This window comes from Alexandromys fortis, unplaced genomic scaffold, assembly GCF_014885135.2.
Source record: "Alexandromys fortis isolate MF-2015 unplaced genomic scaffold, M_Fortis_MF-2015_v1.1 scaffold_193, whole genome shotgun sequence".
Lineage (NCBI taxonomy): Eukaryota > Metazoa > Chordata > Mammalia > Rodentia > Cricetidae > Alexandromys > Alexandromys fortis.
Genome location: NW_026068083.1, coordinates 1,363,183 through 1,383,933, shown reverse-complemented (window position 1 = coordinate 1,383,933; position 20,751 = coordinate 1,363,183). Strand labels below are relative to the sequence as shown.

The window sequence follows — 20,751 nt, the reverse complement described above, 5'->3', positions numbered from 1 at the left end:
AGTGTTTCCCTGAGCTAGTATCTGCTATTAGAGCTTCAGCTTGCAGGTATTATCCAGGACTGCTGAGGATGCCATGGTCTAACAAGTCAACCTCTTTATAGCCACAGGAGTTCAGCTACCTGGAAAAACCATCACTCCTGCTGCCCACTTCCAGCTTCTTAGGCAGCAACAGCAGCAGCAGCAGCAGCAGCAACAGCAGCAGCAGCAGCAGCAACAACAGCAGCAGCAGACCTCCCAGGTTCAAGTTTCACAGCTCCAGGGCCAGGCCCAGTCTCCACAGATCAAAGCTGTGGGCAAGCTGGCACCGGTGAGCATATCCTTCACCATAACATCACAGGCATATCTGACTTGTCTGCAGTTCAGAGCCTGTTTTACAAAAATCTATCATTGTCTTTAGGTAGAGAGCCTGCTTTTTTGTATTTAACACAATTTTTCATCTAGTAAGTGTGACTCATTCTTCTAAGAAGCATTAGGAAACCTTAGCTTCCTGCCAGCAGGTACATCTCCAAGCATTGTATTACCACAGCTCATTTTCCAGAGAACTAAAAAGCTTGTCTGCACCTTTCTTGGAGGGTAGTGTGAAGATGATCCCTCAGTGCTCCTCTTCTGGAGTAGCTAGGTCAAAATATGCTTTTCTTTGCTGCTTGTTTGAAAATTGATGTTCCTCGTTTTGCCAGTCTGTTGTCTTGCTGTCTTTGGTGCTAGTGTGTTTACTTTAGAAGGGAATTGTTATGTCCTTGCAACAAATGCAGCATTAAAAGGAACCAGAAAAACAGATGCAATGTGAGTAGACTGATTGCTGGGTCTGCCATTGTGAGCTGCTGATCAGAGGCTTGACTCACCAGAGCTGAGGTGAGGCCACCTCTGTGAAGCTTGGGAAGGACCCAGAGATGAGTCAGTGGTCCCGTGTGTCTTTTGTGACTCAAAACTCAGATGAAAACTACCTAGCTGTCTGTGGCTACTACACATACCTTCAATCATTTGAAATGCCACAAATTATGACATTCAGTTCCTCATTAAGAGATTATGTTTTAGGGCTCCAAAGCCTCCCCCCCCCAAGGATGTGGCTGCTGAATTATACAGCACCTTTTCTTCCAGTAAACCAGAGTAATTGTTCTCACTACTCTAAGGCCAACAGGGGAAAATTGTATGATAGCATTGAGATTGCTCCAGTCAGCATTTCTCACCCAGCCCAGCTGCAGGAGTCCTGCTCACCCTCTTGTTCCTTTTTTTTTTTTTTTTTAAACCCACATTCTCCTAATTCAGTTTCAAATCCATTGTCATTTCTGATATATCCAGAGAGATCTGATAGTTATGAACAGCTCATACATTTGTGGGAAGGGGGTGGGGTGTCTTTTTTGTTTTTGTTTTTTGAACTAGTGTCTTGATAACTTCTGTTTTTGAGTCAGGTAATATCACGTAACTGATGTTGGCCTTGAACACCTGGTCCTTCCCTCTTTACTTCCATTGTGCTATTAATTGTAAACTTGAGTAATCATGCCCAGCTCATTATCTTGTTATCTTCATAAGGTTTATTGCCAAGTTATTACTATTGATGGAGTGTGGTTACAAAGTCATTATTCTTTATTTAAACTGACTCATGAGAAATAAGAACTTGGAAACCATGCTGTGACCTTAGTGATCTGTCAGAGTTGCTGTCCCCACTTCTGTGAAGTGCTGATTTTTTTTTCTTTTTTTGTTTGTTTTTTGAGACAGGGTTTCTCTGTAGCTTTTGGAGCCTGTCCTGGCATTAGCTCTTGTAAACCAGGCTGGCTTTGAACTCACAGAGATCCGCCTGCCTCTGCCTCCCGAGTGCTGGGATTAAAGGTGTGTGCCACCACCGCCCGGTGAAGTGCTCGTTTTCATTCAGTACATAGTTGGTTTGGGGGATGGTTTACATTCTGTACATGTAATGATAAGGGGGGCTTATGGTTGGTGCATGCGGAGAACATACCTTATTTGGGTTTCAGGAACATATCATCAAGATGCAGAAACAGAAGATGCAACTGCCACCACAGCCCCCACCACCGCAGGCCCAGCAAGGTCCCCCACAGCAGCCGGCACAAGTGCAAGTGCAGACACCACAGCCCCCACAGCAGCAACAGAGTCCTCAGCTTACCACAGTCACAGCCCCACGGCCTGGAGCTTTGCTCACGGGCACCACTGTGGCCAACCTCCAGGTGGCCCGGCTTGTAAGTTCCAGTTTATATATTTATTGTCCAAATACCATCTTTGCATTTACTGAAAGTTTTTTGGGTTTGTTTTTTAAATTGTGGCGGGGAGTGCACATGCCATAGCATGTGTGGTGAGGTTGAACAACTTTGTAGAGTTGGTGGTCTTCTTCCATTGTTACATGAGTTACAGAGATTAAACTCTGATTTCTAGGCTTGTACAACAAGCACCTTAACCTGCTGAACCGTCTCAGCAGACACCTGCATTTCAGCCAGGCTTCTGTTGCCTGCTCAGGATCATGTTAGGTCTTGTGGCAGACTTAGATTCGAAGCAGAAGATTTGGTCCTTACAGAGGATGATTAGATACTAGACTTTTGGCAAGTTGTGCCAGCACTACTTACAGAACCAGCAGAGTGTCACCAGGCCTGTTAGGGACTGAATGGTTGGGGATAACAGAAGGTGAATAGTGAGGGGTAGGCACAGCTTACTGACTGTCCTCTTCTTTGCAGAGGAAGGGTAGGGGCAATCTCAGTATGGCTAGAACACAGAACAGCTGATGTTGCAGGCACCCCAGGTTCCATGCTCAGCTAAATAGTGACCACGTGGCAGCAGGGAGAGCCTTTGAGGGTTTGAAGGAAGGAACATAGCAAGATAGTGATGTCTGAGGATATGCACACACTGTGGTCAATGTGCTGTGGATCTTCTGTGTCACAACAGCCAGTGATGAGTGCCTGTTGGAGGCTTGCCCACCCATGCTTTCCTAGGAGCGCTGTACCAGTTTCCTGGTGTTTTGTATTATGAGCTGTCTTTAACAAGTGAAGGAACTGTGGCACATGGGCTAATTACCTGCTCAGATCCTTTACTTGGCAACTGTAGCTTGTGCTAGGACTGGGGTCCCAGGTACTTGAGCTCCACTCTGTGTATAGGTCTTAGTGAAAGGCCCCCTCCACCAAAGAGGGAGTCTGAGGGTCACTTATTTGAAAAAAAAAAAAAATGCAAGCCTGTTGTGACTGAGTCAGGAGAGTGGTAACAGCTAGTAGATAGGAGCTTAATGGGCTGTTGCAGAGTAGATTGTAATTAGGCCACAAACCTTACATGCTAGTTAATACAATAGTACTCGTCTCCTAGAGAAATAGTGGGGGCTGTTTACAAAGCTTTTGTCAGTGGTAACGAGATCAAATGACTAAATGTTCATTAAATGGACCTAAAAGGTGGGTTAGCAACTGGATTTGTTACTTTTGTTTATCATGGCGGGAAGTTGTGGCAGTGTGAAAAAGAGGAGACAGGTGACATTGCCTCTACACTCAGGAAGCAGAGGCAAATGCCGATGCTTGTCAGACTTTGCTGCTCCTTTTGCCTGTACAGTCTGGGCTCCCAGTTCACATTGAGGTGGGTCTTCCCCTCTGCTCTACAGCCTCCTTACATACTTTCCCAGAGAGTTGTCTCCTGGGCAGTTCTAAATCCAGTCAGGTTGACAATCAAGGTTAACCTTTCATCAGGCAACTTGGAGAGTGCCAGCTGTCAAGGGAAGAGGCAACAGAACCCGGTGACTCATTCTACTGTTGCATTTTTGCACTGATAGAACAGATGCTTAGCAGGCTGAATGTCAGTTTCAATCCCATGTCTGTGGGCACGTTAGGACTGTGGGCAGCTTTTCCTTTCTAGGTTTCTTTTTTATTTTTTATGTGTGTTTGGTAATTGACTCATTTTCATTTGCCGTTTGTAAAATGTAATTTAGGGAGAAGAATGCTTGTGGAAAATTGTAGAATTGGGTTGCCTTGATTGTGTTTTCAGATAGGCGGTTCTGGCAGTGATCTTGGAGAGAAGGGTGTGGTGGAAGAGTGATGTGGGGGAGAGTAAGTGGCACAGAATGAGGAGCAGAAATGAATGTTTGGAATCTTAAGAACACCAGAACATGGCAGTGGGGCAGACAAGCACAAAAGTCTTGTGCAGATTCTGTCTGCATGTGTCTGTTAGTGACAAGCAAAAGTCCTGGGAGATTTTCCTTTAGTGTCACTGCCCCCTCTCCTCTATCTGTGTAATTCTCTTGGCCTCTGGTCAAGAAAAATATTTTTTAAAAAGTAGGAAAGAAAAGGACACACAATGTCTGAATTTCTCTGGATTCTCCTGTTATTTTCACTGTTTAGACCCGGGTCCCTACTTCTCAGCTGCAGGCACAAGGGCAGATGCAAACTCAGACACCCCAGCCTGCTCAGGTGGCCTTGGCAAAGCCTCCAGTGGTATCTGTCCCAGCAGCTGTGGTCTCCTCGCCGGGGGTCACGACCCTGCCTATGAACGTTGCAGGGATCAGCGTGGCAATTGGACAGCCACAAAAAACAGCAGGTACCTTCCTGCAGCTTCTTGCTGTATGCCTTTCCCAGGTGGCTATGCGGTACACAGGGAGCCTTTTCTGTTGGAGATGGTCACTGCCTTGCTCTGTCTTAACACCTGCTTTACACATTTAGTTCTAGGGCTTAGTGTAAATTCTCTTAGGTTTCCAAGTCCCAAGTTTTGGCTCTCAGTTTAACCATTAACATTCTGACATTTCCCTTGTTTGTCGAAACTGGCAGTGGTGGTGCACACCTTTAATCCCAGCACGTGGGAGGCAGTTAGGCAGAGCTGAGTTCAAAGACAGCTAGGGTCACACAGAGAAACTGCCTCAAAAGAAAAAAATAAAACACCACACTGTTTAATTTGCCTTAGTACAATTCTAGGATTTATTCTTTTCTGAACAGAACCTGGATAAACAGGGAACCCTTGCCAGGACCTAACTGACTAGGTATTCTTATAGGGCAGACTGTCGTGGCCCAACCTGTACATGTCCAACAATTGCTGAAGCTCAAGCAGCAAGCAGTCCAGCAGCAGAAGGCCATCCAGCCACAAGTTGCCCAGGGCCAGGCTGCCGTCCAGCAGAAGGTATGGGTTCTTTGTGTGAAGTTTTATTTGAGTGCAGGTTTTTGCTGGGGAGGAGCGTCCAAAGTAAACGGGCTACAAGCCTTACAACAGCGGGGTGGCTAGTATGGTCAGTGTCCCTTGTTTTTCTTTCTGAGATGTAAGGGATGATGATAGGGTGGGCAGAATCAAGCTGGATGCCAGGTATGGATTTACCAGACTGGAAGGGACTAGAAAAGATTAAAAAAGCAGGAATGGCTCTTCATGTGGAATTCACGGGGACTGTGAGTTCAGGGCAAGGAACACTGCCTTCTGTACTTAGAGTGTTTACTAGAAAGGTAGGGCAATGTCAGTATCTTGGGATGGTCTTGACCTTGTTATCTAAAAGGTGCTGTGAAGAGGCCAAATGGTGAAGGCTCTTGGCATCTGTTGAGGGTTTAAATGGGGAACCTGGTTTCACCTGGCTCTGATCCTCTGGTGTCTTTTCTTCAGCTAACCACCCAACAGATCACTGCTCAGGGCCCACAGCAGAAAGTCACCTATGCTGCCCAGCCAGCCCTTAAAACCCAGTTTCTGACCACACCCATCTCCCAGGCCCAGAAACTGGCTGGGACTCAGCAGGTGCAGACACAAATCCAGGTAAGCATGCTGCTGTGTGCAACTCAGTGCAGATGGTAGGGCCTGTGGAAGAGTACCAGCACCCAGCTAGTGTGGCTAACCAGTGCTTGACCTTTTCTGCAGGGCCCTTTCTGGTTAGTAGGCATAGAGCCTTTCAGAGCATAGGGGAGTCTCATGAGTGAGGTCTCAGACTTAAGCTGTTGCTATACCAACTTCTTTTGTGTGTTCATGTGTTAGTGTGTGTATGAGAGACTGACTGTGTGTACATGTACACAGATGGTGTGTGTGTGAGAGAGAGACAGAGACTGACTGACTATTTGTGTGTGCATGCGTACAGATGGTCCCTAAGTAGTCCTGGCCACTCTTGTCATAGATATACAGTGTCATTGCCTGGCTGTGGGTTTGTTTGTGCAGGTCCACCTGGATTCCAGAGCTCCCTGTCTGGTGGGTGGGAACAGGAGAAACTTGGTTACTTTATTAGCTTGTATTTTGGGTAATTGATGAGATTTCATCTTTTCCTGGTTTTTTGACTTTCAAGTCTCCTCTGACATACCTGTCAAGTTGTCTGCCAGGCTAGTTTTCAGTCTAGATATAAGTTGCTTTGGTGACATTTGTGTGTTTCTTCTCACTCAATGGTGTCTTTAGACGAGCTACTAGAGTATCCAGTCTCTGACTAAAGTCTGTCCTAGAGCCTGGCGGTGCATGCCTGTAATCCCAGCACTGGGGAGGCAGGGACAGCTGGATCTCTGGGAGTTTGAGGCCTGCCTGAACTACAGAGTTGGAAAGGCTCTGGACCAGAAAAGTCTCCAAAGCTACACAAAGAAATGCTGTCTCTGTGTAACTCCAGCTTAGGAGACCCAGTCCCTTCTTGCCTCTATAGTACCTGCATTCAATATGCACAGGCACACACACATACATGAAACAAAAAGAAATCCACCCCAGAGGTTGTGGCTTCATGATTTTGCTTTCTCACTTAGCTATTTAATCCAAAGAGGGCCTTGATGAAATCTGTGTATGTGAATGCCTGTTATTTATTTTCAAGGTTGTTTATTAAAAAATGTCCATCCTACCTCCACTCTATCCTGTGGATTCCTCCTGTGTGTTCCATCATGCCCTATTTAATAATTGTGCCACTTGGGTCTCTGGCAGGCATGTTCTTCTGCTCTGTCCTTTAGGAATGTTTTGACGATTTTGGAGTCCAACCACTGTTAGAATTGCATGGATTCAGTAGTAAAAGAGTTGGTAATCTATGATCTTAGCTTCTAAGCCACCAGGAGAATACATCTTCTGATATGTATACGTTAAGGGCCTTATAAATTATGTTAGATGTATTTATTGTGGTATTGGGTATTAATCCCAAAACCTTATGTAAGTATGCTCTGCTGCTGAGCCACATCTCCAGCCTTGTAAAAAAAAAAAAAAAAAAAAAAAAAAAAGAAACTTTTGCTAAGTTGCTAGACAATTTTGAACTCCTTTTGTAGCCCAGGTAGACCATGAAATTGTGAGCTGCCTCCCAAGCAGCTAGCCGATATGAGCGGCTCTGTAGGCGTGGGAATGAAAGCTAGGTCTTCCGTATGAGCTTTCAGTTACTGAGCCAGTGCTGCAGCTCTGCTGTTTGCAAAGTCTTGTTGAAATAAGGGCAGCGGGCTATGTTCCTGGCACCCAGCCGCTGCACGGCTAGCTTTATCTGAAATAATTACTGTATTCTTTTAAACACTGCCTGGCCCATTAGTTCCAGCCTCTTATTGGCTAGCTCTTACATATTGATCTAACCCATTTCTAATAATCTTGTAGCCCACGAGGTGGCTTACCAGGGAAGATCTTAACCTGCGGCTGTGTCAGGTGGGAGAATCATGGCAACTGCCTGACTCGGCTTCTTTCTCCCAGCTGAGTGAGTTCTCTTTACTCCACCCACCTAAGGGTTGGCCTATCAAATGGGCCTAGGCAGTTTCTTTATTAATTAACCAATGAAAGCAACAGATTAGAAAGAAATCACTCCCACATCACAGTCTGTATTCTTAAACAGACTTTATCTTTAGGGAAAGACTGATTTTAAATGCTGCTCCACAATAATTTAAATATGGGCTGGGCGTGGTGGTGCACACTATTAATCCCAGCACTCAGGAGGCAGATGAATCTCTAAATTCAAGGCTTCTCTGGTTTACAGTTTGTTCCAAGACAGCCAGGGCCACACGGAGACCCTGTCTCCAAAAAACCAAAGAAAATAAAATGTTTCTTATAGATAATGGTAATTTTGTACACAACCTTGTTCTCTTAACTATAACCAGGCCTCTCACAAAAGCTGTTTATATCATTTTGTATTATCAATGCATAATACTTTAATGAAAATTTCTTAATGAATTATATTTTGATCATATTCTTTCCCCTGTTACATACAACTCCTCCCAGATCCCTAGACAGAAAGCCTACTTCATTCATATGTTCTGTCTCTGAAAAAGCATACTAAAAAACATGGAATCCATTTGGCCAACTATTTCTGGGCATTGGGTCTGTCCTGGAGTGTGTTTAGCATACCCATGACATTGCATTGAAGAACCTGGATTTTCTCTTTCCCAGCAAATAGCTTCTTGATTGGTGTAGGATTTTGTCAGCTTCCCCTGTGTTTACATTTGTATCTTCTGGCTTGAGCTGTTAATTTTTTTTTTTTTAATCATTAACTGTGTGGTGAGTGCTCTCACACTCTCAAATTCCATACTAATGATCCTTGCTTCCATAGGCTTTAGGGTCTCCTTTGTGCAGGCTTGAGGTTACAGAAGTCTGACTAAAGAATAGTCAGCTAGCTTGATAAGAGTTTCACTATTGCTTAGGCTGGCCTTGCCCAGGCTGACCTCAAACTTACCATCCTTCTGCTCAGGTAGTCTGGTGTGGACTACCATACTTCAGTGTGTGTGGAACTTTTGTAACTTTCATGATTCTAAGAATTCAACCTAGGGCTACATGCATGCTGCACAAGTTTCATTACTGAGCTACAGCTTCAGCGTTGTTCAGTTTTGACAACAGCAAGAAGTGAACACAACAGGAAGTGAACACAGGGCAGAAAGTTTTGCTTTATAGAACGTGAGCTTTCAGTTATGATGGATGAAACCACTGAGAAAGTTTGGTGTCTCTCCTGGTAAGACCTGGCCCACTGGGCTTGCCTCTATACAAAACCTTTATCCGGTGTCACTAAGAACTCAGATGAGTGCAGTTCACTCCCAAATCTAATTCATGTATAATCAGTCCCAAGGAAAAGTTCAAATGTGAACCAAGAATTTTGAGTTATTAAATGGATTGCTTCTGAAAGTGAGTCAGTTGCTCTTTAACCTCCTAGGATCCTGGTGGGCATACTTGAGATTGTTTCTCCATGTTACCTGCCATTATTTGTTTGCTTAAAAGCAGAGAAAGATATTTGTGCATGTATTTTGAATCCTATGCTTGCCTTGTTTTGTCAAAGGTTGCAAAACTTCCTCAAGTTGTACAACAACAAACACCTGTGGCCAGCATCCAGCAGGTTGCATCAGCTTCTCAACAGGTAGAGTGCACAGAAACCTGGAGGGTGCTGGGGGGCAAATGTGTTTCAGAAGCAGAATACTAGTAATTAGAGAATTACTTTTGGCTTTCATAATTCACACAAAAACATGAGCTTTCGGGAAAAATGACCTACTGAAGAGGGGGAATTTCCAAGGAAAAACCAGACCTGTGCCCCAACCTGCTCTCAGCAGGTACCTTTCTAATGTTCCACAAGACAGGATCACAGCTTCTGGGAGAGAAGCTGGCAAGTGAAAACAACCCTTTCTGAACCAGAACCCTCTGGTTTGTTTTTTACTTTCAGTGCAGTAGTATTTGATTAAAGTGGTGACATTATTTTTTTTCACTTTAAGCTGCCCATGAACTTAAAAAAAAAAAAAAATCAACTAACCCCCTTACATTGGTGTACATCCTTTGCTGTTTTGCTGAGGCTACTAGGTGTATGTGATAGTTCTCTGTTAGAGGGACAGCACTGCCAAGGCTGTTCTCCAGTGACCTGTGATCTCATCTTGGCTCAGGCTTCTCCACAGACAGTGACACTCACACAGGCAACGGCAGCAGGGCAACAGGTACAGATGATCCCAACGGTGACTGCCACAGCCCAAGTGGTGCAGCAGAAGCTCATTCAGCAGCAGGTGGTAACTACAGCCTCTGCCTCACTGCAGACCCCTGGTGGTCCAGCCCCAGCACAGCTTCCAGCCAGCTCTGATAGCCCAAGCCAGCAGCCCAAATTACAGATGCGAGTCCCTGCTGTGAGGCTGAAGACACCCACCAAGCCTCCATGCCAATAGGAAGGAAACTGGTTCGTACTATGGGCAAGGCTGTCTTATCTTAGCAGAATGCTCTACTGTTTTTGGACTCTGGGATCTGCTGCTACCTAGGTTGGCCAAAGTGATTTGACTTTCTCCTGTGTGTGACTAACTGAAAAAGTCGACAGTTGCAGTCTTTGATGGTTTCACTGTGTGGGCATTGTCCACATCAGTCTTTTGAAAAGCCCTTTAGTTTCTTCTGTAGTGTACACTACTCAGTTATGTGGTAGGGGCAGCATGTCCTACAGCAGGCTCCAGCTCAGACATGGTCTTTGGTACCACTGAATGTTCAGGGAGATGTAGGAGACAAGAGCAGACCATCAGATGCCCCTACCCCTCTTTCCAGAGCCTTCACTCAATATGCCAGTGAGGTCCTAGCTTGCATTATGAGCACCCATCTTGCACCAGTGGGCAGTGGCTTTCCTTTGAATGAGGCTCTGGGACTGACACCATTTCTGTATAGCCAAGTTTGTGTTTATACACACTGTACTGAGATCCTTCACAGTATTCTTGTGAGAAGCTAGTGTGGGTTACATGTATAGGGCAGCCTGGTGCAGTTGATACCCAGGTTCCCTTATTGTTGTCCTGGTCTAGTCTGGAAGGCATTGCTGTTGTGCCACCCCAGCAACTCTTCATGGATTTAAACAGCTGTTGCAGTGACAGGCCTGCAATTGAAGGAGAAAGGGTTGGAATGAAAGTTCAGTCCTACGTTCACTCTTCTTACCACTGTAAGGTGACTTGTATGGCATTCTTGGGCATAACAGGCTGGCTGTGCCTTCTTACCTGCCAGAGTCGAAGGCCCATGTTCCACATCAGTGCTGAAGCCTGGAAGTTAAGTCTGTGAGGTCTGTGCTGTCAGCACTGCAGCCTTGAAGACAGGAGTTGTATTGAGTATTCTTCCCTGTCATGTCCATCCCACTTTTTGTGTACTGTGTGGGCAGGAATGTGACAATACATCCTGAAGCCCACCTAGAACTCACTTTTGAGCTCATAATGTGAAACTTGGGATAAAAGTAGCAATTAGGTGTTGGAGGTTTAATATTTTCTGAACCACAAACCTGTCCTACAAGCAAAAACCCATTGTTTTGGCTTAGTGTGTGCTGTTAGGGGAAGAATAGCCCTTGGGAGGTTCCTGGGTCCCTGGCTCCCAGAAGCAATTCCTATTCCCCAGTCCTCAGGCAGAACTGAGCTCAGTGGGGGGTCCTTGGTCAATGTTGCACTCACCCTTTTCTCCATCCTTCCCACTGTTGTGGCAGCATACTTCAGTGTGCCCAAGCCAGGTGGTTGGTGGGAGCAAGAGGCAGGGTCTTCATTTTTGGCAGTTACTTTCATCCATTTTTCAACCAAGATAGCTGTTGTTTTCTTTTTTTAAAAAAATGTAATAAGCAGGACTGAAATTGTAAATACTTTGTAAACACAAACATTTGTATTTGAATAGGGTTTTGATGTCCTACAAGCAGAGGCTAATAAAAGTGACCTTTCTACATCCTTGTTTTGTCTTTCATGACCAGTGTTTGGAGTAAGGATGTGTTGGTTAGAAAACAAAGCCTTCTGTGTATGTATTGCTCCAAAGCAATGCAGGGCTTGCATGTTCAAGGTCTTCCTCTTTAGTTCCTTGGCCTTGAAGCTATTCTGACACCTGGGTTCCTGTGCAGCTTTCCACCATGGGTGCTGTGTCTGCTTCAGGACTTCACAGTGCCAAAAGGACTGCAAGTTGAGCCCCTCTTCAGGCACTAGCAAGTAAGTAGAAAAAACACCAGAAAAATAATGTTTTGATTTCTACTTAGAACTGTCATGCAAAAGTGAGCCTTCACACCGCTTCCTTTCTGAAAGGCCTTGGGGGTTCAGCTCATACCCAGCCTCATGCAAGCAGATCCCAGGTGGCCCTCCCTGGCTGGTCCCATGATGTGTCCACCACCTTCACTAGATGCCTGATCTTGTACAAATCCAACAGGTGACAGTCGAATGCTGTTCTTTTTTGTTTTTTGTTTTTTTGAGACAGGGTTTCTCTGTGGTTTTGGTTCCTGTCCTGGAACTAGCACTTGTAGACCAGGCTGGTCTCCGAACTCACAAAGATCTGCCTGCCTCTGCCTCCCAAGTGCTGAGATTCCACCACCGCCAGGCTTGAGTGCTGATCTTGATCGACATAGTAGATGTGATCATTTCTGACACTGTCCATAAAAATGGACCTCAAGCAAGGTGTAGTGGTACACACCCTTAATCCCCAGCAGAGAGGCAAGGGGGATAAAGTTAGCCAGGGGTTTTCAGAGGGGGAATGGGGAAAAAGGACTCACTTTCCTGCCTATCCCTACCCACTGCACAACCCTAAGGCTGACCCCAAACTCATTCATCTTGCCTACCTGCCTACCAAGTCAGTTTTCCCACCACACATTGTATGGAGCTCACAAAGAGCTTCACTCTGTCTTTATTGACAGCAAAGCAAGCACCCCACGGGGAATACTTTATAGAAATCTTTAGCTGAGTTTCACAAGGGAAAAGTCACTGGGTCCAATCAAGCCCAACTGACCCAGATAACAGACATAATTATTTATCAACCAACCAATCTTTATGGTAATTTTAGAAAGTTGCTTCCAAGTCTTTATTTGCTGCTTTAAAAAAAAAAAAAAAGATACATGTGCATTATCTGGGTCAGGGCATGAAGAGTACCTAAGATTACAGTAAAACAGTTTGACACACAGTAGGATAGCAGTCTTAACCTCTGAGCCATCTCTCCAGCCCTAAAGATATTTATTTATTTATTATGTATACAATATTGTCTGTGTGTATGCCTGTAGGTAGGATAGCAGTCTTAAGTAACTTCAAGATGTATTAACACTGTCACCAATAATACTTTGGAAACCTTCTATAGACACATTCTGATATATACATACTAGTTTAAATGAAGTTATTCTATGTTGGGGCGGGGGAAGCTCAAAATCACAACTAGATAACACATGCTAGCAAATAACCCCTGAACCAGGAATGGGTTCCCCTTTTGAGGACCCCCAAACACTGCAGACCATTGCCAATGTTCTTGGGTTACCCTTCAGAACAGAACTTGACATAAGACAAGATGCCACACACTTAAAGCTTATACTCAACCTTGATGCTGCTTCCTTACTGGAATCCTGTGAGCACAATGACTAGTCTGGCAAGATGGCTCACTGGTAGTGTGATAGTGGCAACTGTTTTAAAAAAGGACAGGCTTTCCATGTTATTATATGGAGTGTTCTTGCAGGAAAAAAAAAAAAAAAGGACAGGCTTCTCTGTGTAGCCCTGGCTGTCCTGGAACTTGGCTCTGTAGACCAGGCTGGCCTTAAATTCAGAGATGCCCTTGGTCTAGCCTCCCACGTGCTGGGATTAAAGGTGTGTTTCCCCAGGCCAGGCACCAACTGCTTTCTTAAACGCAGTTTCTTACTTTTTTTTCCCCTTCTGTCTGTTTGCCATGTGTGTGTCTGGTGTCCTTGGAGGGCATCAGAGCTTCTTTAACTGGAATCGCAGGCAGCTATCATGTAGGTACTAGAAACCAAACCTCTGCATCACAGAAAATGCTCAATTACTAATCTCTAGCCCCCCCCCCCCCCACTTTCTGACTGGATCAAAGGCCTGCCCCATGTGATAGAACCCATATTAGGTACTGTTAATGGGGCCAAGAACCTGTGGTTAGACAGGTTATGGGCTCGAAAAACAAATACTATATTCTGTTAATGAGCATACTGTTAAAATGACTTTTGATGATATCCCCATACCCATAGATTAAGTGTACCTCTCAGCTCTCATCATAAAAGCTGACTGCAGTAGATGGCAGCTGCTCAACTGGTACAAAGTAAGAGACCGTGTGGAGTGTTGGGCCCTAAAGGGGACATTCCATACCTCTCTCCAAGGCTCAGAGATCTTCAAGGAAGAGGGTACAGAGAAAAGTTAAGAGCCAGAGGTGGGCTCAGAGATTAAGAGCACTGGCTGCTCTTCCAGAGGTCCTGAGTTCTATTCCCGGCAATCACATTGTGTCTCACAGCCATTTATAGTGAGATTTGGTGACCTCAGGCATACATGGAGGCAGAATAAGGTGGTGCATAATTTAAAGGAAAGCTTTTTTCCAGACACAAGAGAACAATATGACAGCATGCACTATTCTACCAGTAGCTGAGGAAGAACTACTGGAAGTCAGTTTTCTTTGTCCTGTGAGCCCTTGTAGGCACTTTTGAGTAAACAACAAAATCAATTCAGTAGGTTTAAAAAGAACAACAAAAAACTTCGGACTTAGGTGGGTGTGGAGATGAGTGGAGGAGAGTTTCATTTCATTGTATAAGATGTTCAAAGCAGAGGCTGGAGAGATGGCTCAGCTGTTAAGAGCGCTGACTGCTCTTCCAGAGGACCCGGGTTCAATTCCCAGCACCCACATGGCAGCTCACAACTGTCTGAAAATGCAGTTCCACGAGATCTGACACCTTCACACCAATGCACATAAAATAAAGTTAAATTAAAAAAAAAAATCAAAGCATTAGTAATGTCAACATTAAAATGGAAGCCTGACTCTCAGACTAGCTGCTAGCAGATTCTAAATTAATCTCATGAGCATCCAGTGGCCTGTGTTGCTTTCTTGAGCTAGCTTAGGTGTCCTGAATTAGAGGGGTATTAGCGTGTTGAAGCTATCAGGAAATTGGCATGAGTTCAAGTTATCCATTTTTTTTAATATAAATGAAAACAGTTTATCTTAATACTATAGATTTTTCTTTTTACTTATTTAATTTTTTACAAAAAGCACAGTCTCTTTGACTATGTTCAGGTAAGCACTCTCTTGTAATTTACTTCATGCTTATGTGGGTACCATCTTGAAGGCTAGCAGCCATGGAAACATCTTAAACCAACCTATTCCTGGACTTCAGTGACTTGTCTGGGACAGGCTCACCATAGTCTCTCTGTAGACATGAAATGCTAATGCTAGGCACACTTTAATCTGCTGTCACCATAAGGCTGACCATAGTTTCTCCTCACATTCCAGAAGGCACCCTTCAGCGTTACCTGAGCTTATTTCCAAAGACAGTTGGACCCCAGCAGTGCAAACCAAGGGCCATTACTTTTCAGGACCAAGCCAACATCTAGGCTGCCTAGCCCAAGATGACCATGGTGCTTGAAGGGAAGGGTTTCTAGTGGAACCCCAAGGAACCGTATCTTTTGCTTAAACACAACATTCATTTCAGCAGGATATTCCTCTGGGCTTTTGCTCCCATCTAGGCCATCTTCAGCTTTTGCTCTTCCTGTGGAGAAAAGAGATTATCTTTACCTGCTGTCTGCAGAGCCCTTGCCCTACAACTGGGACACAACAAGCGCTGTGCTCAGTAGGCATGTCCCATGGCATGAGGCTGCTTCCTGCTTATCTCCCTTTCCTAGAATGTGTGATGACATTACCAGAGCTGAGCTGGATTTGCAAAAACCCCACCTGGGTCCAAAAGCACTCACCTTGACAATCTTCTCCAGCTGAGACAAGGCCATCTCGTAATGAGGGACCAGGGGCTGCAGGAGCTCCCTGGGGATCTCATGGTGTGCCACCTCAGGCACCCCAGCTTCTGATACCATCTGGAGGAACTTCCTTTCCTAAAGGGAAGGGGTTTCATGGACAGGGTGGGAACAAATGCCATTTGCAGTAGCATTCATTTACCCATGACATCTGCTGGGAACTACATGGTCTTACCTGCACTTTCAGGAGAAGTGTGAAGGCCTGGCCTGTTTTTCCAGCTCGAGCTGTTCTCCCAACCCTGAAACCAAGCATAAGTGTTTTCTGGCCCTAACCCTGGAGACCTAATCGGACACCTGCTCTCTTGGCCACACAGCACACAAACCACGATGCAAGATCCCACGTATAGTGGCCAAGAGCTCATAAGCTCAAAAGCTCCACAGCAGCCACTGCTGACTAGACTTTACCTATGCACGTAAGTTCGTAGGTACTGGGGGGCATCATAGTTGATCACCAGCTCCACACCCTGCACGTCGATGCCTCGAGCAGTAGCATCTGTACTGATAAGGCTGAGGAGACATGGGTACAGGGGCTCAGAGGGCCAGAAACACTTAGCAGTCACATATATACCCACTCTGCCAGAGTTGTTCCAAGGCTCTCTTGGGAGCCAGCTAACCCAGGAACTACAAGGGCCCAGTAACACCCCACCACTACACAGTTAGGTCCTGTTTTCCATGTACTCACAGCTGGATCTTTCCCTGTTCAAACTGCTTCAAGATTTTTTTCCTTTGGCCAGGTCCATAGCGGGAGGAGAATTCAGCCACACTCACACCCCCAAAAGCTTGTATTAACAGGAAGAGCCTGGGTAGGTAAGAAATAGAAGCCAGGTGGTGCCAGGATCTAGTCTGTATTAGCTATATCCCGCCTTGGTTCAGCTTACCTGTGGGAATTCTCTCGAGAGTTAGTGAAGCAAAGGGCCCTTGAGAAGTTCATCCCAAGGACCAGGTGTAAAACAATAAGTGGCTTCGAGCTGAGTTTACAGGGTACATAGTGGTGCTGTGGGACATGGACAGCAGGTGCTAGCCAGAAGCCCTGGGCCTAGGCACCAACTTGCCCCACATGCCCTACTTGCTTACCGTGAGCCCCACAGGGAAGGTGTACTTCCCTCCAAAGTTTCCATCCATCTCAACTGTGTCTTTAGGGCCACTGTGTCCCAGCTTTGTGGAAAAAAGCCTTGGCTGGTAGAGGCCAAGTCGCTGCAGTTTCTCAGGGTTCTGGGTAAGTGTGGCTGAGAACAGTAACTTCTGTAGTGGCATCTGGGGAGAGCAAGTGCTGGAAAACCAAGGGCGTGTTAGGACAGGATTCCTCAAGCCACTCTGACTGCTATTTTAGGGCCAGCAAGGGGAGCTGAGAAAGGGAGCAGCAGGATACCTGGCAGCAGTCACAGCCTGGGGCTGTGTCCTCTGGAGTAGGGGACAGGAGCCTGAGGGGCCTGCACTGTGGAAGGCTGCTGCCACCACTCTGGGCAGCCAGGACTGGTGCATGCTGTCTATCATCCGGTCAGCCTCATCAATGATCTACAGCAGACAGAAACCAAGGGTCAACTGAAGACTCCCCAATGACATCACCCCAGCTCAGGGACCCAGGTTTCCAGAAGGTGGCCTACCAGGAAGCGGAGCTGCTGGAGGCTGAATCCTGGGGTCTGGTCAATGTGGTCCACCAGGCGGCCAGGTGTGGCCACCACAATATCAGCCAGGCATCGGTAACCATCTACCCTACAAACCAGAAAGACTCAAAGAAGGGCCATCTAACAGCAAAGCCTCACATGTAAAGCACTAACACCACCCTAATCAAAGGACACCAGCTGGGCCGGGGAGCGACCTCCTGTAGAGCCCACCACCTGGCACACCTACGTCTTCTGGACAAGGCTCTCCTGCTCCTTGGCCAGTGACTTCTGTCCAGTCACCAAAGCAACCCGCAGAGGTGTGGTATCCGTGTAGATGTTGAATACTTTGCTCACCTGCAAAAGGAGTCTTGTCACTGGTCTAAAATAGACGGTGGCCCCTGCTATGACAAAGACTCTTGAGTTTAACACAGGTGGTCAAGGGATAAGTACCGTGTACATCCAGCAGGGCAACTAAAGCTGGGGATACAGACTTCTGGATACAGAGGGGCATACCTGTTGGGCCAGCTCCTTAGTAGGAAGCACAACCAGTGCACGAATGTGGCAGACCACTCGATGCAGCAGGGCCTGTAGGGACAGAAATGATCTGTGCCACCAGGACCCTCCCTGCTGTGCTCTAGCTAGAAATGTGTACTCTTATACTCACTTGTACCACAGGGACAACAAATGCCAGGGTTTTCCCACTGCCCGTTGGGGCAGACACACAGAGGTCACTAGGTTGGTATCCACCTCTGCCTACTAGAAACCCACTATCTGCACTTTCCAAGAGGGCAGGAATCACAGCTGCCTGGACTGTAATGAAGGAAGAAAAGGAACAGGTGAATTATATGTTAGGATATACCATGTCACCCAGGAGATCTCCTGGCCAAAGATGGCACCTGGATTGGATAAGACCTAAGATAACCATCAGGAACCTGAGCCCAAGGATGCAGAAGCTCACTGATCCAGTGTGAAGTAGGGACCCCTAAACCACAGCCCTTATATTGGAGCCCTGACAGCCCAGGGAAGGCTGCCTTGGGGAGTTCACCCCATCATCTGCCCAGGGCTGAAGGACCTGGAAAGTAGGAAGAGATGCCATTAGCCCTCAGCTGCTTCTGCAAGTCAGGGTGAACCTCATGGATGTCTTCGATAGGAGTAAGATCCTCAGTGACGCTCTTCTTGACACAGCTTGGCTTTGCCAGCCATGCTGGCAGGAAAGGCTGGACCTAAAAGAGTAAAAAAACCACAAGAGTTCTGCAGAGCCCTTCAGGCTCATGGAGCAACACCAGTTATCAGAAACTAGGAACAACAGAAGAGACCCTAACAGCAGCTTCTATAGAGGCACCTAGGGAGAGTAAGTGCTGGAAAACGAGGGCAAACATTAGCAGGGCAGGTTTCCTTAAGCCACCCTGACTCTCATTTTAGGGCCAGCAAGGGGAGCTAAGAAAGGGAGCAGCACTCACATGGAGCAGTCAACCCTGATGCAAGAGCTGACTTAGTCTCTCCTCAACCCTTCACCACCACCCATTCTTGGCAGTCTTCGGACAAGACGCCCAGACCAGCAATTGCCTCACTACGGCCAGAAATGTTTCTGCGGGGGCCGCCAGACACACCAGTGTCCAATAGGTCTTACACGTCTGTGGAGTTCAGTTTTAAGAGTGTCCACACATACCCTAAGGAACTCTATAAGCCTCCCGCCATTCTATAGTTAGGGCCACGTAAGGGCAAAAACAAAACCCACAAACAACACCCCCACCCCGCCCCGATAAAGCTGAAGAATAGCGGGCGGACGGCCAGACTCACTCACCTTCAGTGTCTTCCTTCTTGCAAAGTCCCCCAGCACAGGCCCTGGAGCCGGGGGTCTCGGGGCCTCCTCTGGGGGCTTCTCACCTGAGTCCTCTAAGTCGGTGTTGAGCTCTCCAGGCGACTCTTCGCCTCTCCCTGCGCGACACAACAACAGAGGGGACATAAACCCCGCAGCGCACCCAGGAAAAAGCCTCCAAGCCCCGTCCACATCTCGGCCACATGGCCCACCTGCATGCACACTGTAGTCCGCTTTCTGCCGCTTCGCCCTAGGAGCCTCCGGGCTCTGAGCCACAGAGCAGCCACGCCGCCGCCGGGGCCGTCGACGCCGTTTACCTGCCGCTTCCGCGGCCTCCCCGGCGGGTTCAGGCTTCGGTTCCTGCTGCTGCCGCTCACGGGCTCGGCTTTGCAGCCGCTCGAGCAGCACTCGTGCCCGGCTACCCGCCTCTACCTCTGCATCCCCCAGTCCGGAAGCCTCCGGGCCTGCGTACCGCGCTACGTGGAATAGTGCCATAGTTGCAGCACGCCGTCGCTCTTCCTCGCGCTCCCTGATGACGTGATCAGACCGAGCCATCGCAGACGTCACAGGCGCGACCAAGCTCGGTAGTCCCTCGCGGCGGCATGGGTCGTCACCTGGCTTCGGCGGGCTCCCGTGGGGAGCTTGGCCGTCTACTACAGGCGGTGCTAACGAGCCGTGGCCAGGCCAATGCGGTGTTTGACATCCTGGCTGCACTTCAGGTGAGCGGCGGGGGCGGCCCTGGGGCGGCAAACGGGAATCACTACTGGGCCCAGCGTCACCCTTTCTGACCTCCCGCCTCAGTCCGAGGACCCTGAGGATATCCAGGAAGGAGTGCGTACGTGCAGCCGACTCTTCAGTACCTTGCTGGAACGGGAAGAGCTCTTCGTGGGCTCGCTGCCACGCGAGGATGGGGTCCTGGCAGGTAAAGTGACCTGGAGGGGCTGGGGTGCTGTCCGCCAGGCCGCCCCAACGGGATCCGCCTTATTAAATGACACCAGGAGGAACACGCCAAGCCGAGGCCCTGCAGGAGGACTCAGTCCATTGTGGCTCAGAAAGTGAGATCCGTGTACTTGCCAGGCCTACACGAACTCGTATACTAGCAACTTTTTTCCTCAGGGTTTTAGTTGTGCCACTTCAAAGTTTGGTGCTGTCACTGCCCTAGTGTTTGGAAGATCCAGATCCTGAGGCAAAGTGAGAAGAACTGTATTTTAATATCTAGTCCCAGTTTGCAGAGATCAGAAATGGTCTTTTCCAAGGCCTGGTCTGGGTACAGGTTCACAACTGAAGATGGGAGACCTTGGGAAGGCGGGACTGGGTTCAGGACCTTGGTCTGGCTTGGCACACAAACATCAATGGGAGTTAGCTCTCCTCTGTTCTCAGGATCCCAGGGAGCCACACACAAATACAAAGTTTGGATGAGACACCGCTATCACAGCTGCTGTAATCGCCTGGAGGAGCTCCTGACCCATCCCTCCTTCCAAGTCAAGGTGAGTCTTGAAGTCCTTGGCCCAGCTTCTCTAAAGCACAGGTGTAGGGGCTGCTTTTGTGAACACCTCTCTCCCTGTTTAAGAGAAGTTACATGTCTTCATTGCTCTTTTTCTTCCACAAAAATTTATGGTATGGTATTTGTGGTATGATTTATCTGGCTCTGAAGATGTAGTGTCTGTAACCCTAGTTCTGGGCACCGTATCTGCTTTGCATATTGTCATGTTTGGTGTGGTATCTCCAAAATTGCTTGATGAGAGAGCAGTTAGGTGGCTTCCCCTGCAAGCCCAGCTTGTGTACATGCCTC

At 47.3% G+C, this 20,751-nt stretch overlaps 3 protein-coding genes across 9 annotated transcripts in view; 2 read left to right on the top strand and 1 right to left on the bottom strand.

Annotated features, from left to right (window-relative positions):
* Nucleotides 1-11,505, top strand: part of Ep400 (E1A binding protein p400) — a 105,178-nt gene extending 93,673 nt beyond the window's left edge. Inside the window, exons 44-50 of the mRNA XM_050122086.1 lie at nt 102-307; nt 1,971-2,192; nt 4,320-4,515; nt 4,964-5,088; nt 5,557-5,703; nt 9,137-9,214; nt 9,729-11,505. Of these exons, the coding sequence (XP_049978043.1) occupies nt 102-307; nt 1,971-2,192; nt 4,320-4,515; nt 4,964-5,088; nt 5,557-5,703; nt 9,137-9,214; nt 9,729-10,001 (1,247 nt within the window). The 3' untranslated portion in view covers nt 10,002-11,505. The remainder of the gene's footprint in view (nt 1-101; nt 308-1,970; nt 2,193-4,319; nt 4,516-4,963; nt 5,089-5,556; nt 5,704-9,136; nt 9,215-9,728) is intronic.
* A 109-nt stretch (nt 11,506-11,614) lies between these two features.
* Nucleotides 11,615-20,751, bottom strand: part of Ddx51 (DEAD-box helicase 51) — a 12,623-nt gene continuing 3,486 nt past the window's right edge. The window contains exons 1-16 of one of the 5 annotated variants that reach the window (XM_050122052.1): nt 19,172-19,469; nt 18,945-19,078; nt 18,213-18,363; nt 17,805-17,950; nt 17,654-17,725; nt 17,388-17,494; nt 17,141-17,249; nt 16,906-17,051; nt 16,611-16,806; nt 16,415-16,530; nt 16,219-16,335; nt 15,942-16,043; nt 15,712-15,775; nt 15,480-15,614; nt 15,042-15,277; nt 11,615-11,752 (exon numbers count right to left, since the gene is read on the bottom strand). In XM_050122052.1, coding sequence (XP_049978009.1) covers nt 15,251-15,277; nt 15,480-15,614; nt 15,712-15,775; nt 15,942-16,043; nt 16,219-16,335; nt 16,415-16,530; nt 16,611-16,806; nt 16,906-17,051; nt 17,141-17,249; nt 17,388-17,494; nt 17,654-17,725; nt 17,805-17,950; nt 18,213-18,363; nt 18,945-19,078; nt 19,172-19,454 — 1,905 coding nt within the window. In that variant the 5' untranslated portion in view covers nt 19,455-19,469 and the 3' untranslated portion in view covers nt 11,615-11,752; nt 15,042-15,250. Of the gene's footprint in view, nt 11,753-12,621; nt 15,278-15,479; nt 15,615-15,711; nt 15,776-15,941; nt 16,044-16,218; nt 16,336-16,414; nt 16,531-16,610; nt 16,807-16,905; nt 17,052-17,140; nt 17,250-17,387; nt 17,495-17,653; nt 17,726-17,804; nt 17,951-18,212; nt 18,364-18,944; nt 19,079-19,171; nt 19,470-20,751 lie in introns of those variants that run through there. The other 4 variants (XM_050122054.1, XM_050122057.1, XM_050122053.1 and 1 more) reach the window with 4 other exon arrangements.
* Noc4l (nucleolar complex associated 4 homolog) overlaps nt 19,510-20,751 on the top strand; it is a 9,699-nt gene continuing 8,457 nt past the window's right edge. Inside the window, exons 1-3 of one of the 3 annotated variants that reach the window (XM_050122066.1) lie at nt 19,510-19,678; nt 19,761-19,881; nt 20,340-20,446. In XM_050122066.1, the coding sequence (XP_049978023.1) occupies nt 19,562-19,678; nt 19,761-19,881; nt 20,340-20,446 (345 nt within the window). In that variant the 5' untranslated portion in view covers nt 19,510-19,561. The remainder of the gene's footprint in view (nt 19,679-19,760; nt 19,882-20,339; nt 20,447-20,751) is intronic. The other 2 variants (XM_050122064.1, XM_050122065.1) reach the window with 2 other exon arrangements.